This window comes from Mirounga leonina, unplaced genomic scaffold, assembly GCF_011800145.1.
Source record: "Mirounga leonina isolate KUSES-001 unplaced genomic scaffold, KU_Mleo_1.0 Mir_166, whole genome shotgun sequence".
Taxonomy (NCBI): domain Eukaryota; kingdom Metazoa; phylum Chordata; class Mammalia; order Carnivora; family Phocidae; genus Mirounga; species Mirounga leonina.
The window spans coordinates 28,115,077-28,131,523 of record NW_023270418.1 but is presented as its reverse complement, the minus strand read 5'-3'; the positions used below and the strand labels follow the sequence as shown (position 1 = coordinate 28,131,523).

Below are 16,447 nucleotides of genomic sequence, written 5' to 3'. Positions count from 1 at the left end.
CTCCCTCCCTGCCTCGGTCTCTCCCTCCCTGCCTGGGTCTCTCCCTCTCTGCCTGGGTCTCTCCCTCCCTGCCTCGGTCCATCTTTCGCAAGCACTGCTGTGAGCTATCAGCGTGCCAGAGGCTTGGCCAGGCGCTGGGAAGACAGAGGTGAGCAAGACAATCTCCCTGCCTTCAAGGGGCTTGTGTCTTCTCTCCTGTCCCCTCCCCCAAGCAGCAGTCCCCAGACACCACCTGAGCAGTACCCAGCATCCTCCTGGGCCCCTGGGTAAGCAGAAGGGGGTCTGAGTCAGGGCCTGGGGTGCCAAGGGGCCTGGTAATTGCACTTGTCAGGCCCTCCGGAAACAGAGCCCCTGGACCCTGGGGCCCCAGGTGACTTCTCAGTAATGTCCCAGTTCTCTGCATGGTGACATCCTTGGTGGTTGTGGCCACTGTGAGAAGTGCCAGTTTGGATTTTTCTGGCACATCGGGTGACCGGGCTTCAGGGGCATCTGCTTTGTGGGCCTTGGGCAGAGTGTCGTGTGCTTCTCCCGCCGTTTCTGAATTACGAACCCAGAGAGGTGCGTGCTGTGTTCAACCTCACTGAGTGGCCCTGAGAATCAGGGAACGTCTCTGTGACTTCCGAAAGAAAGGCATCGGTAACGTCCAGGGGTGGGCAGTGCCACAGTAAAGCCCAGGCCCAGAACTGTTGTCAGAGGGCGAGGACGTGAGCCACCTCCATCCTGGAGGCAGGGACTGAAGCTGGGCCTAGGTAATCAGCGGGCTTGCGTGGGATTGTAAGCTCTGCAACTTGGACAGCCTTATAACTAATCTTCATGGCTCTCCCGTGATGGGCGGAGCAGGTGGGGCAAAGATGCTTGTGATGTTAGAACACCAGGGATGGAAGGGGACTTGGACCTCCGGTGCTTTGACCCCAACAGCTTACAGGACCTTGGGCAATACCCTTATTTGTTTCTGGGCTTCATTTCATCTCTGAAATAGGGGTAATTAAGCCTTGTATTTGCTTTAGTCCCTGGAGCGATTATATAAATTAATGGGGGAGTTTGCAGAGGGCTTTGATCTCAGAAGAAAGGAGCCATGTGACTGGCAGGGACTGTTTACCCATTTCACAGGTAAGGAAAGTTGAGTCCCTAAAAGGAATGTGTGGTACATTTGGGTGTGGGATCCCGAGCACACCTCCTTCTGGAAGAAGTGGGGATGCGTGGCTCTTACATGTGCCCGCTGAGCTGGTGAGGTGGTGTGAGGAGGCTAGGGCACAGAGCAGGTGGGGAGCCGGGCGGAAGGAGCAGCAGGCCAGGGTCAGGCTCCTAGGCCAGGTGTCCCCTCTTCTGTCAGCACAGGCAAGCTATCTGCCACTCGGCCTCAGTGTCACCACCTGTGAAATGGGCGTGGTAGAAGTGGGACCAGAGAAGGTGGAGTTGGAAGTGCCGTGGCCCCCATCCCGCTGAGGCCAAGCCTGCCAGAAGATGCAGGCCGCCCTTGAGAGTTGGGTCTAAGGGGGCTGACCTGCTGTAAAACGGAGGTGTTTCAGACCTGAAGTTCTTGAGGCATTCAAAGCGTGCGTGGCCTGTTGGGAAGTCTGCCACGAAAGGGGATTGACACAGGAGAGAGGTCTTTTGCAACCACGGGGCTGCAATGTTTCTTTTCTGAATATGGGGGCGGTCATCTTTCCCAATCAGGGAGTGGCCGAGGGAGTCCTCCCAGACCTGAGCTAGAACACTCTCCAGTCCCTTTGGTCTTCCGAGTTCAAGCAAGTGCATACCCAGCCTCCGAGGGAAGTGGGGGTGACCTTAGCACCTAGGAGCACACCGCTGGGGATGGGATTCCCCCAACCAGGGACCCGAGCTGGGAGAGGAAGGTCTCAGTATGAGACCTTCTATTCTCACTGTCTAAAAGACAGTGATTATTCGGATCACCAGCTGGAAGATTTGTGTCTCTGGGATTTCAAGGCCATCAAACAGAGCCAGGTGTGGGGCTCTAGACTGGAGAGGAAGACTGTCATTTGGGGTGGTGGGTGGAGGGGCTGCACACCTCAGTGCGCCCCAGAATTATGTGGGGAGTACCCTTATTTCTTGATTGGCCAGCACTCTTTAACCCAGGAAAGTCCCCTCTCTGGCTAAATGTCTACGGTCACTTACTGCCAAGCTTTGATGACAAGTTACATCCTTGGTGCCATAGCTGTCCCTGTCCTTCACAGAAGCAGTGCCAACCCCGTGCCAGTTATAGTGATATCGGGCCCCTTTAAGTGTGACCTGGAGAGGGGACTTGGCCGCTTTGCTTCCACAGACATCCACTGAACGTGCGTGCGCACTGCTGGTTCCGGGATGGACACACACTAGGTCCACAGAGATATCAGTAAGAGAGATCAATAACAGCTTGTCAGCCCCCGTGAGAAAACAGTTCAGAATGTTACAGAACACTTGAATGTTTTACAAAGATTTTGTTTTGCTGACTTTCCTCTGATGAAAATACTTCCCTTTTTGGGGGGTGGGGGAGAGAAAGTGGCTGGTGAAGGTGAGCCGGTCAAGAAGGCAGTCTTCCCGGTTGGCTGCAGGGTGGGTTCTGCGTCAGGGCCTTCCAGTCAGGCCAGCTCCCCGTGCTCCCAGTGCCTTCTGGGCCTTGAGCCCAGTGCGGACCCTCCCCCCTTGGACTTCCCCTGACTTGGCCTCTGGGTAGCGTGGGTCTCCTGGCCTGTAGAAGTCTGACAGTGTCGCAGGTAGGCTCTTTGTGTGGGTCTCCCCACGGAGCTGGCCAGAGCTTGGGCTGTCTTCTCGGGAGCTGTAGCCTCGACGTTCTGCTGGTTGGTCTTGACGCTGTGGTAGGCTGCCTAGGCTGCCTCGCCTGGCCCCCTGCCATGGGGCTGCAAATCTGGAGCTTCGGTCCTGGAGTGGGAGAACCCCGTCCCATGCCTGGTCCCACCCTGCCTACACGAGGCAAGCCACAGGCACCCGAGGGAAGTGTGTTTGGGGTCCTGGCAGAGGTCACTCAGTAGAAACAACACAGGGGATCGAGCCCCGCCTTCGCATCTGCCTCCGCATGGACTGCTTGACGAACCCCTTCTTCTCTAGGGTCTTTGCTTTTCCTCTGTCAGGGGAGGCTGCACCCACCTGAGTTCCCTCAGAGTGCCGGACGAAGGGGAAAGAAAGGCCACAGATGCCACACGAGTTTGACCCTGGGTAGAAGTTAGAATGAAAACTTCATTAAAAGTCACACGAAGAGTCCTGGAGAGTTCTGGGTCTGGAGGAGGACCTGGGACTCCGGCGATTTTGAGGGGCATGCTGCAAAGCCCCCACTGGGGAGGGCCCGGGGCAAGTGACTTCCCCTCTCTGAGCCTCCTCTGCGAGGCCGGGTGCTGGCAGTACTCGCTGCATCCGCTGGTCGCGAGGGTCCTCGTAATGCAAGTGGTTAATGCTCGCTGTGTTCCATGCACCGCTGTTGTAACAGATGGGGGACCTAAGGCACAAAGAAGTTATACAACAGGGCTTGTAGGTGACAGGGAGGGATTCAAACCCAGGCTATCTGGCTGCAGAGTCCATTCTAACCTCAAGGCCAGTGGTTCTCAAAGTGTGTTCCTGGGAGCTCTGGGTGGAGGGGTGGTCTTTGAGACCCTTTCAGGCTGCCTGTGAGGTCAGAATGATTCTCATAATCTAAGGTGTTACTTTCCTTTTTACTGTGTTTCTTGCATGAGTATACAGTGGGGTTTTTGGAGGGTACATGGCATGCGATCACATCATCCTTCTGGTGGCTTCTGACATATGGGCGCTTGCATAGTCTTGTATTTACAGATGTCTCCCCGTGGCAACCACGAGCATGTTTTCCATCTCGACAACCTTCTCATCTTAAGAAGGTTATATAAAAAGAATCCTATGTTATATAAGCAGAATGTTCTATAAATGACCTTTCACTCAGAAAAATTCCCTTGAGATCCATTCAAGTCACAGACATCGATTTCTTCCTTTTTACCAGAGAGTCTCGCTTTAATATAAGCCGTAGCACAGCTTGTAAGACTCTCTGCTAACTGGAGATCATTTGGGTTGTTTCCAATTCCAGGCTGTTCCAATGAAAGCTGCTGTGAACATTCAAAGAAAATAAAGTAGAAAAATTTCTCACTTTTAATATCTCATATGGTCAATACTAATACCTAAAATCCACCACATAAGGGTGACCTCTTCGGGTTCCTCAGTAACGTCAGGGGTGAAAGGTGTCCTGAGACCAGAAAGCATGTGATCCGCTGCTCGAGGCCGTGCTGCCTTGTGTGGGACTTACTGAGCACGGACGGTGACACCCGCCTTGGGAAGGGGCTGGGAGACAGTTGCTCCGCTCAGGGCTCCCCCCGTGTGTGGGAGTGCACCTGCCCGGGGCCTCCGCAGACACCCTGCCGACCGCGCCAGGGGGTGTGTGGTCAGCCAGCTGCCCAGGCCGGAGCTTCCCTCGGCCGCGGGCTCTCTGGGCCCGGCCCCGACTGCAGGAGCTGGCGGACACCCGGTTCTGTGCTGGAGCCCGGCTCGGCACTGCCAGCGCCCCGGGGATCTGGCCCATGCCGGAGGCCATGGTAATAATTTCTCTGGTGTCGGAGCCCTTCGCCAGCATTTGTTCCTTAAGCCCGCACTGTGTCGGCCTCATCTTACCGAGCCTTACACCTGCCCATTTTGCTGATGGAGAACCTGAGGCTCGGGGAGGTCCCGGTTGTGGGAGGTCCCTCGGCTGGGAAGTGGCAGGGCCAGGATTCAGACGAGGTTTGTTTTTAGAGCGCTGCTCCACGTGTCGTGTTTGCCCCGCTGGTCCCGTTCATGGTGGACTCACTCGGTCTGCAGGGTGGGAAGCGGCGCACCCCCAGAGTTCTCCTTCCCGCGGCCTGTGTAGTCTGCCACTCCCCTGCGCCAGCTTTCAGACCAAGTTTTTAGAGCAGCAGGGTGAGATGGGGACAGAAGGGAGGTTTGGATTCTCACTCTGCCCTTTACTAACCTTTCTGATCCCCACCTGTAAAGGGACAGTTGCCTGCTTACCCCCCCCCCCCCCCCCCCCGGCAGGATCAGAAGAGACCGCACGTGCAAAACTCAGCATTCCTTGCCTTAGAGGTTGGGGACCACATTCAACCCTCGGGAGAGAAGAGATGGTGGTTGACTACTCTGTTTGGCCAGCTCTTTCTCAGGAGAGTGACCCTAGAATTTGTTGTCGAAACGAGTTTTGAACACGAGAAGGGGGCACCGTTAAAGCTGTGCCGGCACGTGAGGAGTAAACCAGCACTTTGCTGGCCAATGGGAGGCTGTCACTGTTGATCAGGTTCTCCTTTCATCTGTCCGATGGTCTAGGAGAGACCATTCCCTTCCATTCCAGACGGGAAGCTAGGACCTGGAGGTCACTTCTGGCCACACAGGTGCCACATTGGTCCTCGATTCCAGAGCCCCTTCTTGGACCTTATTACACTTATTACACTTCCCAGCCGAGGGACCTCCCACAACCGGGACCTCCCTGAGCCTCAGGTTCTCCATCAGCAAAATGGGCAGGTGTAAGTTTCAGTAAGATGAGGCCGACACAGCGTGGGCTTAAGGAACAAATGCTGGTGAAGGGCCCCGACACTAGAGAAGTTACTTATTATTACCGCCTCTGGCGTGGGCCACTACGGGCAGCATGGGATCCCGCAGGCTGAGCACTGGTGCCGGGGAGGACAAGGGCCTCCCCGTCTGGGTCTCTCCGGAACCTGGAATCTTTTGAAAACGAACATCACTTTTGTAATGAGAAAGATCGACATCAGGGCTATAAGATGCATGTCTAGAAAAGATAACAGAGGACCTTGTCGGCAGAAAGGAAGAGTGGCCTCAGTGTGTCTGCACTTCCTTCTCTTGGTCCCCGGGGCTCCCTCCTGGGGCTTGGCTGTGACCCCTCTGTCTGTCACACAGACAGTCGGTGTCCTTGTTGGCAGAGTGACAGAGGAGGGGGAGGCCCGCTGAAACCAGCTCTTTTGACCAGGCGGATGTTCTGTTGGGGTCGGTCAGTTTTCTTTGCCTTCTGAGTGCCTTGGGGGCCAATGTGATGATTGTTGTTGTTGTTCTTCCCCGAGGAGGCCCTGCCTGTGACTGTCCATTTCTGTGGCCCGTGGAGAGGACTGTGGTCGCCGAGCACAGTTGAGGGAAACCCCAGGTTGTCAGGGTACTAAGCAGAACAAGCAGTGATGCCCTCGAGTCTGGGATGCTGAGTCTGTATAGCCCCCGCATGTGAAGGTTCGGGTGTGTTTCTGGTTCAGGCAGAAATAGACACCAGAGGGCCTGCTGGCATCCAGGCTCACAGGCGGCCTTGGGCCCAGCTTTGTCTCTGTCCCTGGCTGCCTGGCTTCTCCTTCTGCCTTTTCCTGTGTGTTCCTTGGGCAGCTTTATCTAGCACCCCAAGGAGTCGTGGTGTTGCCTCTGGCTGCCGAGGGCTTTCACCTATCCTGTTGCTCCTGGTTTGGTGGAAGGAGTGGGGCTCCCTGGTCTCCCTGGGGACAGGGGATGGCAGGGTGGCCGGGATCTGCTTGCTGGGACCCTTGTCCCACCCTGAGGCTTCCTGCCCAGTGGAAGCATAGTGGGAAACCGCAGTGTGTCTTTCCCTCTGTTCTGTGTTCACAGGGAAGATGGAGACTCTGAAAGACAAGACGTTGGAGGAGCTGGAGGAGATGCAGAATGACCCGGAGGCCATTAACCGGCTGGCCCAGGAGGCCCCCGAGGTAGAGCAAGGCTGTCATGGGACCTGAGGAAGGGCAGCAGATGGGACCTTGGCCCTGCTTCGGGACACTGGCTTGGTGGGAGTTGGGGCCATGTTCTTCTCCCTTTTCTGTGGCCTTCCCTCTGGTTTGGACCAAGCCAGGGGAATCCCTGAGATCTGAGTCTAGCTCCTGGGCTCTCTGGGAGTTCTGGGGGACAGTGCTGGGGCATCCGGGGCCCCCCTGTGAGTTGGCACATATTGTTCCAGCCTGACCCTGGAGGCGGTTTCTGCAAGTACTCATACCATTTTGCGGCTGTCTTTCCTCAAGGGCCTTGTGTGGCCCTGCATCTAGGGAAGGAGCCATTCTTGGCCTGGGGTATGGGCCCATCTCCTGTTTGATCCCGTTTCCTGTAATAACTGGCACCTAACCAGTCTCAGCTCATCACAGTCCCCGTGGGAATAAAATAACCCTTCCGAATGTATAGAACTTTCTGCTTATATTTATAAAGGTCTTCCCGTCTCCTCGATCCCGTGACCCCCGCGAGGTCAGGTGACTGGATGGGGCCAAGAGCTGGGTATACCCACAGTCCCGCCTCGAGTAGCTGCAGCCTGTCCCCTGCTCTGGGAGCTACCCCTGCCGCCCCTCATGCTGGGGACGGACACAAGTACAAGCAGTGTCCATCTCATTGGATTAGCGTTCGGAATAGATTTTTATTTTCACTGATCAACAGGTATGGTGTGTCTCTGCTGGGGATTCACAGTCTGTTCTCAACACAAGGGAAGTCACCCTGTCCAGCTTCTCCCTGCCTTCTGTACGGTGTGCCTAGTGCGGCCGTGTTCCCTTGCCCCTTCCTAGCTTGTGCTCTGGCTGCCCCCACCTCCCCCCACCTGCCCCGCTACCCAAATGAGCAATCTTTGCTGGGGGGTAGGGGGGATAGAGTAGGGGGCAGGGTGTGAGGACGGGTAGGGGGGCTCCGTGTGGCACATTCTGTTGCCTTGAGCCTCGCTCGGCGAGGACTGGAAGCAAAGCCTGTGTTGGTTAAGCCCAAGCCCGCCTCAGTGGTCAGTCAGGCTGTGACGTGGCCAGGATCTGGCCCAGCCAGCACCATGCCGGCCTCCTTCATCCTCCGTTTGTCTGTCACGAATTAAGCATAAGTGTTTCTTGACTCTGCCGTGAGCACAGCGTTCTAGGAATTCCAAGGCCAGCTCTAAAGTGTGGGAAACTTGGCAGAAGCGAGCCTTCACATAAGTATAATTAATTGATTTCCAAGCTGAGCAGGCTGATAGACTTGATGCCGAAGCGCAGAATTGCAGAAAATGTAAGCGCAGACAACCTCTGGGGCTGAAGGCGACTCGAATTTTGTGGACTACAGCCAGTCAGACCAGTCGATTTGAGTTCTTGGAGGGGAAAAACACTTCTGGGATCAAGGGGAAGCGAAGTAGGGCAAGCTACTTAGATTTGCAAAACCCCTTGACGAGGTTTCCATCATGGTCTATCAAACATAATTTTACACATCCTAGTTGCGTGGCTGTGCAGAGAGACGTGAGCTGGTTCGGTGTGGGATGTGGACGTTGCTTGGAGAGAAGAAAGCTAGCTAGTAGGGGGGCTCTCTCCACAGAGGGCAGTGACTGGTGGGGTGCACGCAGGCCTGGTGAGCACCTCTGGGCGGGGTGCTAGAACTGTCTTATTGACCTCTTCGGAATGACTGGTGGAAGGCTTCATAGTGAACCCCCATGGAGAAAGATTTGGGGGAGGTTGTGGGAGAACAGGCCAGAATGTGTAGGACAAGGTGCAGGGCTGAATGACACAGCTTACATTTATTGGCTGAGACCCAGGGAAAAGGCCGTGGACACCTAGGGGGGCCAGTGGGGCAGCTGAGCAGAGGGCTTCAGGCCTCCCACTCTGCAGCTCGCCGAGTGGCTCCGAAGTGCTCATGGCAGCAAACCGGTCAGCCCAGATGTGGGGCAGCTTGCTGTTGTGGGGAGACCGGAGAGACCCCAGGCAGGCCCCAGGATCCCTGGGCCCCAGCGGCTGCATTGTGGAGGGGAGGCGGGTCTGCACCCCCTCTGTCCCATCTGGAGCGTGAAGAGCGGGCTCCAGGCCCACCCCAGAGCTTGGAGCTCAAGGCCCTGTGGCCGGGGAGCAGCAGGAGGGCAGGCTTCCGGGACACCCCTGGCCTGTGGGGGATGAGCCGGTCTGTTCATCACGTGCCAACCGTGGCGGCTACTCATGCGCAGCGGTGCCCTGAGCCCTCTACTGGGCGCTGAGCGCTCTCTTCTCATGCCACGCGGGGCTCTCGGTGGACCGTCGCTGTCTCGGGGGTGGTGGGTCCAACTCTCCGCCCTCCTCCCGGTAAAGAGGACTCCGACGCAGGGATGGAGCTTCAGGCTGTAGCAGGTCTGGGAAGGGCTCCTGGGGCTGTCGCCTCTCTTGCTAATGGCCACAAGGGACCTGGCTGAGGGGAAGGCGCTGCTTTGCTTGGGGAAGTGCTTTCAGGGGGGGCACAGCCAGGGGCCAAGGTTGGCATGAGGGCCTCAGGTCATCCGTGTCGGTGGGTGCCTTCTGCTGGCTGAGAGGCCCCTCCAGTTCTTGGGGACGCCGCTGTTAGCTCATCTGCACAGCTTCTCTGCAGGACCTACCTGTGGCCCAGGAAGCAAGGACAGGTCTCCCCTGAGTCAGTGTCCCGGTCTGGCCCTGCCTTTCTCACCCCTTAGAGTAACCGTTCTGGGGCCTCATGCATGTCCGGCCTGTGGTTGTGAGTCAGGCACCTCAGAGTAGGCCTCCTGCCTCAGAATCTTGGGGATAAGTAGTTTGGGATTTTGGTCCCTTCCCTCCTAGAAAGCCTCTGCCTCGTGCATATTAATTGGTCCACCTGCTTGCTGGAGCTCTGCAGGGCTGTGGCAGCCTGGCTCCTGTTCGTCACGTGGCCTTGGGCAAGCTGCTGACCTTCAGTGCGCTTCCTGCCTGTGTCCACCGCATGGGGTGTTGGGTTAGCGATTCAGTGAGGCGCCCGGGTCAGAGTGCTTGGCTCAGGTCCATTGGACCCAAGCTGGGGGTATTACCCCCTTCTCCCACCGGGAGCGACGAGTCCCAGAAGCCCCAGGTGCAGCCTGCCACGAGGTGAGTGGTGGTGATGGTGAGGATGGTTCTTACGGTCAACGTCCTGTTCTTTTAGGTCCAGGACCTGCAGCTGGAACGGGAGATGGCACTGGCCACCAACCGGAGCCTGGCGGAGCAGAACCTGGAGTTCCAAGGCCCCCTGGAGATCAGCCGTTCAAACCTCTCAGACAAGTACCAGGAGCTCCGGAAGCTCGTGGAGCGGTGCCAGGAGCAGAAGGCGAAGCTTGGTAGGGACGGCCTGGAGCAAGCTCTGGGTGCTTGTCTGTCAACTTGGAGGCCCCGTTCAAGCTCCGGGAATAGTGCGGAAGGATACGTTCCCTCCCCCTTCCCCAGGATAGGAAAGACCCCCTGCCGGCCCCCTGCGCTGAGTGCTTACGTATGTTTTTCCCAACAGCCTAGAAGGGGAGGGACTGTTGTTCTTGTTCCATAGATGAGAAAAATGAGGCTCAGAGAGAGTCAGGAACGTGGCCAGGCTTCTCTGGCTAGATTTGGGACATGAGTCCAGAGAGCCTGCCTCCCCGCTGTTGCTGGGCAACACCGCGCTTTGCGGCGCTGGGCTGGGCTCTCCGTGTCCTGGGACCTGCCATCAGTGAGGGGGCTGTCGGTCTCAGCCGTGGAGAAGCTTGGTGCTCAGACAGTGCAGTAACCTCCACCCCCCCATCCCCCGCCCCCATGAGGCAGCACAGGGCTGGGGCTGGTTGGTGGGCTCTGGTGCTCGAGTCCTTTCTGCTGGCATTGAGACGGCTGGCTAGCCAAGGTCTGGGCCGGGCCTGGTAGAGCCCTCTCTGCTCAGGAAGGGACCTCAGGGAACTGGGCTCCACCCCAGACCCCCTGACCAGGGCTGGGCCTCTGAGCACACAGAGGACGCTGTGAGGGTCTTTGCCGAAAGCTCAGCCTCCAACACTGAATGGAAAGGCACTTGCAGAATGTCGATCTTTCTGCCCTCCCCTCCAGAGAAATTTTCTTCAGCACTGCAGCCAGAGACCTTGTTAGACCTTCTGCAGATCGAAGGCATGAAGATCGAAGAAGAGTCTGAGGTAGGATGGCTGTTGTCACACCCTCTTCCGTGTCAGGCCCTGGAGCGAGAACCCTTTGGAATGAGCACTGGGTGTCTGCAAAGTTGGGACGAGGGGCATTAGTAGACGGCAAAGGTGGATGACACGGCTAGTCCCAGTGGAGGCCCTGTTGGCCCCCGGCCCCACCCCTGCTGCCTGGCCTCTCTGTTCTGCTTCCCTCTGGCCATCTCTTCAGTCTGTGGGCAGACGGGCTCCCTCCGGTTCTCCGTGCCTTGGGTGGAAGAAGCTGCCAGGTCCTCCCAGCCCGGGGCCCGCCTGCACTGGCAACTGAGTAGCTAGTGTTCATCCATTTATACATCACAGCCATGCAGGAGCCGCCGCGAGCCTGGCACGATGCCAGGGGCGGGGGACAGCAGTGGCCACCACAGCCCCTGCCCTCCAGGAGCTGCCATTCTGGTGAGGGAGACAGAACACCCAGCGAGTGCAGGTAGAAGAGGTCAGCGGTGATAAGTGCCATAAGGAGAAAGTCCCAAGTGGGGGCCAGAGAAGACAGGGAGCGCCTGCAGCGGGCTGTGCGGGAGGGCCGCAGGTGGCCTTTGATCCTGGGGACCATGGGCAGCCTTGATCCCAGGCAGGCCCCTGTTGTCACCAGACCTTATGTCTTCTAGGCCATGGCCGAGAAGTTCCTGGAGGGCGAGGTGCCCTTGGAAACATTTCTGGAGAACTTTTCCTCCATGAGGATGCTGTCCCATCTGCGAAGGGTGCGCGTGGAGAAGCTCCAGGATGTGATGAGGAAGCCCAGAGTTTCCCAGGAGCCGGCCGGTGACGCCCCTCCTCCACGCCCGCCGCCCCCGCCTCGGCCGGCCGCGCAGGCGACACCCCCTGTGGCCGAAGAGCCGCCCCCGCCCCCATCAGTAGTGCCTCCTTACCCTTTGCCCTACAGCCCGTCTCCTGGCATACCCATGGGCCCCACCGCCCAGGGCGCACTCCAGCCGGCCCCCTTCCCCGTGGTGTCCCAGCCCTCCTTTCCCTACAGGGGGCCCTTGGGCCCCCTGTACCCGTCAGCCCACCCGGGACCCCAGGGTGCTGCGGGCTACTCCTGGTCCCCACAGAGGAGCACACCCTCCCGGCCAGGCTATCCCGTGGCCCCGACTACTGCCTCTGGCCCCGGGTACCCCTTGGCAGGGAGCCGGGCCCCCAGTCCTGGTTATCCTCAACAGGCCCCCTACCTCTCGCCAGGACGAAGACCTCCCTACCCAACGCAGTCCCCGCTCCCGAGCTTCCCAGGTCAGCCCCAGCCCTCAGGCCCCCCTCAGCCGCCCTACCCCCCTGGGCCTGCCCCTCCCTATGGGTTTCCACCACCTCAGGGTCCTGCCTGGCCTGGGTATTAGACACCGTCCTGGCCCTCGGCCCTTCTCTACTCCCACCTGTGCCACAGCCCTTGGCCCGCCCACCACTGAGATTCGAGGTTACATTGGAAGTGGACTTGGGTCAGCACACGGGGGCCCTGGGGGGGCCTGGTTGGGAGCGTGCAGGCCTGGAGAGCACCAGGCAGTGTGACTGGCTTGGCCGCGTGGCTGGTCACAGCACTTGCTGGCTTCCTGGGGGGAAGGGAGCGCCTCCTTTCGGTGACTGGCTTCAGCTTTCCTGGTGCTAGCCAGGCGGGGAGTTTGGTCCCTCTTCGTGGGTGTCCATGTGAGTGAGCAGGCGCGCGTTTGTGGACATCTGCTTGGGCCTGCGCTCCCGGACACTGGAACCAAATGCAATGATCTCAGTGACGAGGGGGCCGGTCTCCAGCCCCTGCTCACCCCCCCCCCTCCCTCCCTCCTGGGATTTGGCGCATTCAACCTGGTGCTCGTGGCCAGGGATGCAGCTCTGTGTCTGTCCGGTCCTTTCAAGGATGGCCTGCCCCACGCACCATGGCTGGAGTTGGATCAGGGGGAGGGCGCAGTTAGGAAGAACTCTTGCTGATTTTTAAGTCCCACAAAAAGCCATAATTGAACTCTGATAGGCCGGTGTCAGAGAAGTGTGTTCTGTGAGCTGGTTTGAACGGCGGCAGCTGGAGCAGCGAGAAAGCTGGGGATTGTGAAGGTGGACCCCAGACCTTGCTCACACTGGTTGGAGAATCCGGGAGTCGCCTTGGCTGAAGGAGAGGGAGCAGCTCTGGCCCGGGAGATAGCGCTCAACACCGGACTCATTTAGGAGTGGGGGGCCGGGTCACCTCCCCCAGCTGCCCTCTCTTCTCTGGGGCCCTCCATTTCCGGTTGACTTCTGGGGTTCCCCACCCCCCATCCATCCACTCCTCTAGTGCCTTGAATCTCATCCACAGCAGCCCGCCCCCCCACTTCGTCTCTGTCCTCTGGCTCTCTGGTGTTACGACCCCCGCCCCAGCACCCCTCCTCAGACAGAGGACGCCCGAACAGTGACTTCCCACCTGGTGCTTCGCAGACACCATCGCTCTGTCGGACGGAGTCCATTTCTGTGCTTCTCTCTCGTCTTCAGAATGTACAGGGCAGGGATGTGACTCCGTGCCCCACACAGCCCCCGGCACACTGGGGGTTTGACGCGTGTTCAGTAATAACAAAGGCAGTAGACCAAAGGGGTGTGATGAACGAAGCATTAACTTGATTGTTCCGGATATGAACCAGGTCTCAAGGGCAGACTCTGGAGCTGCTATCTGCTAGGAAGTCATATGTGCCTTGCTATGTCCACTACTTGAGTACCCAGTATCTGGTGGGCCCGGGGTGCTGGGGGCCCACGAGGAAACTCGACCTTCTGGTGCCTGCCCCCCTCCCTGGCCTGCGCGCCATCAGTGGGTATTCCCCAGGAGATGCTCCGTTTGCGCGTCGGTTGCTTGCCAATTGTGCTTGCTTCTCCTAAGTTATTTATGAAGAGAAATCACTAATGGACTCTACTGGTTCGAGAGCTTCTGAACTGGGTGAACGATCGCTGGTATGTTTGTATAATTAATTGCCATAATAAACTTTGAGGAGTTACACATCGTGCGGTCGCTCCGGTGGGTTTGCGAAGTGAAGGTGTGGCTGCTGGGGCTGGGGGTTGGGGGCCCGGGTCGGGGGGAGGTGGGGGGGTGGAAGTCAGGATCATGCTCTGCTGAAGGGCCTCTTTGATCATGTCCACAAAGCCTCATCTATCTGGATATCCTCTCTCGAGTGGCTGCCCTCCCCTGCTCCTTTGCCCTAGGTCTGGTGGGGTAGGGCTCACTGCGTGTCCCCACCCCACCCCCCACGCCAGCCCATTTCCCTAAATTACGGCACCCGCCTGACCATCGGGGGCATGTGAGCGTGCCGAAGCCTCTCCATCAAGCTCCTTCGGAGAAAGTGGTGCTTCCTCTCATCAGCCCCTCGTGCCTCCTGCCGCCACTCCAGGACCCGGGGCAAAGTCAGTGACTAGACTGTGTTGCCGGAGTGTGATTTGTCGGCTTCTTCCTACAGAGCCAAGTTGGCTTCTGACTCTCCCGTGGCCTTTTCCTTTCTTCTACACTTTGGTTTTCCATCTTCGGCCTTTCCACGCGGGGACCTGCATATTTGCCACAGGTCGCCACCAGGGGGCGTACGGGGCTCAGCCTAGCGAGGGCGGCGCCACATTCCTGCCCCCGGCCGTCAGCCCGTCCAGTTTCTGAACGGATAGAGAGGGGCCGTGACGCTGGCTGTGAGCTAGGTGGTCTTCGGCCACTGCCCAGCCTGCTCCTTCTCCAGCCCACCCTGAGCTCAGCTGGTTCTATCATGAGGTTTGGGAGGATGTCTTCTGCTTTCGGCAGTAAGGGCAGCTTTGGGGGCTTCTGATGGACCCTCCAGTCAGCGCTTCTGCTTTTCCTTCCCGGCCAAGTGACGGGGACAGGCTGCCTGTGGGCAACGTGCAGAGATGCTGTGGATTGTCAGTACCGGATATGCAACAGGGCCACCCGACATGCATGCATCGTCTCGTTGGGTCCTTTCGACAGCCCTTTGACCCCCAATTTTAAGCAAGGGAGGAGACTGCAGGGTGGGTGGGTCAGGGACCCGGTGGCCTAGCCTGGAGGGGTGGGGGCCGGGCTGGCACCTGGCTGGCTGACCTGCTCCGCGACCAGGCCGTGCCTTTGTGGTGTCAGAAGAGGCCACCGCCCTGCAGAAAGCTTGCGGAATGGAAGCCCACGTTAAGAATCCCTGGGCATGGGGCGCCTGGGTGGCTCAGTTGGTTGAGCGACTGCCTTCGGCTCAGGTCATGATCCTGGAGTCCCGGGATCGAGTCCCACATCGGGCTCCCTGCTCGGCGAGGAGCCTGCTTCTCCCTCTGACCCTCCCCCCTTTCATGTGCTCTCTCTCTCTCCCTCTCTCTCTCAAATAAATAAATAAAATCTTAAAAAAAAAAAAAAAAAGAATCCCTGGGCTTTAGTCAAACTTTTACTGCCTTTTGCCCCCTCCTGAACTCTGGTGGCGCCTTGCATGTGTCCAGGGTTCAGGACACACGACACCAGGGAGAGTCAGAAGCCAACTTGGCTCTGTAGGAAGAAGCCGACAAATTGCACTCCGGCAACACGGTCTAGTCACTGGCTTTGCCCCGGGTCCTGGAGTGGCGGCAGGGGGCACGAGGGGCTGACGAGAGGAAGCACCACTTTCTCCGAAGGAGCTTGATGGAGAGAGGCTTCGGCACGCTCACATGCCCCCGACGGTCAGGCGGGTGCCGTAATTTAGGGAAATGGGCTGGCGTGGGGGTGGGGTGGGGACACGCAGTGAGCCCTATCCTCTCTGGCTCGGGGGCCGCTGGCCCCTACTCTGCTCTGGCAGCTTGCTGTAAGGCAAGAGGGTGGACCTGAGGCGGCCCAGGCCGCGGCACAGCCTCCGGGCTCCTCTTCTGTGAGCGAGGTGGCCCGTGAGGGGCTCGCGGCGGGGAGCAGCGCCCAGCCCGGGCCTGTGGCCTGAGTCTTCCTGCTAAGGCCGGAGCCTGACAAAAGGCACCTCCAAGGCCGAGACCGCGCCTCTGCAACTGCTTACCAAACACATCTTTGGGGGGCGCCCCACCCAGGCCCGCCACCACTTGGAAAATCGTTTTCTAAAGAGACCTAACACCTCAATGCAGCTCCTTTTTTGCGGGGGGGGGGGGGGGGGCTTAAGTAGGCCATGGTTGTGCTGAGGCCGTGCACGGTGGCCCAGCTGGAGAGTGGAGAGCTTTTACCAAGAAAGGTGCTGGTCGGCGACATTTGGCGCCTCACAGCCTCTGCCCTGTAGGGGCGGAGGGTGCGCCTCCCCAAGACGCGCCGCTTGGCTCGGCGACTGTTTTGAGCTGAAGGCCATCAGGACTCTGAGTGCTCACGAGACACTGCTGCCCCTCCTTCAACTGCATAGAAGAATCTAAATTGGAGGTCTTTCCAGAATAAGAGTTACTGCCAGAGATAAATGTTATCTGAGTGGCCCATCTGTACAGCAGGGCAAACATCTAATCACCAAACATCTGCTCGTCTTACTGCCCTGTGAAGAGCATTCCTTCCCTTTGAAGTCCCAGAGCCCTACGCCTTCTCCTTTGTTCAAAACGACACACAGACCTCATTTGGCCTGGCCTTGCAATTTCCACGTCTGTGTGGATTCCCCGTACACACTCCTCTTAACTTTGATTTTCTCCTGTTACTCCGTCTCA

At 58.3% G+C, this 16,447-nt stretch overlaps 1 protein-coding gene across 2 annotated transcripts in view; it reads left to right on the top strand.

Moving 5' to 3' along the window:
- The window catches only part of VPS37C (VPS37C subunit of ESCRT-I), a 26,905-nt gene extending 13,091 nt beyond the window's left edge, over positions 1 to 13,814 (top strand). For both annotated transcript variants that reach the window (XM_035012954.1, XM_035012953.1), the window contains exons 3-6: positions 6,604 to 6,701; positions 9,856 to 10,027; positions 10,755 to 10,837; positions 11,485 to 13,814. In XM_035012954.1, the coding sequence (XP_034868845.1) occupies positions 6,609 to 6,701; positions 9,856 to 10,027; positions 10,755 to 10,837; positions 11,485 to 12,207 (1,071 nt within the window). In that variant the 5' untranslated portion in view covers positions 6,604 to 6,608 and the 3' untranslated portion in view covers positions 12,208 to 13,814. The remainder of the gene's footprint in view (positions 1 to 6,603; positions 6,702 to 9,855; positions 10,028 to 10,754; positions 10,838 to 11,484) is intronic.
- The last annotated feature ends 2,633 nt before the right edge of the window (positions 13,815 to 16,447 follow it).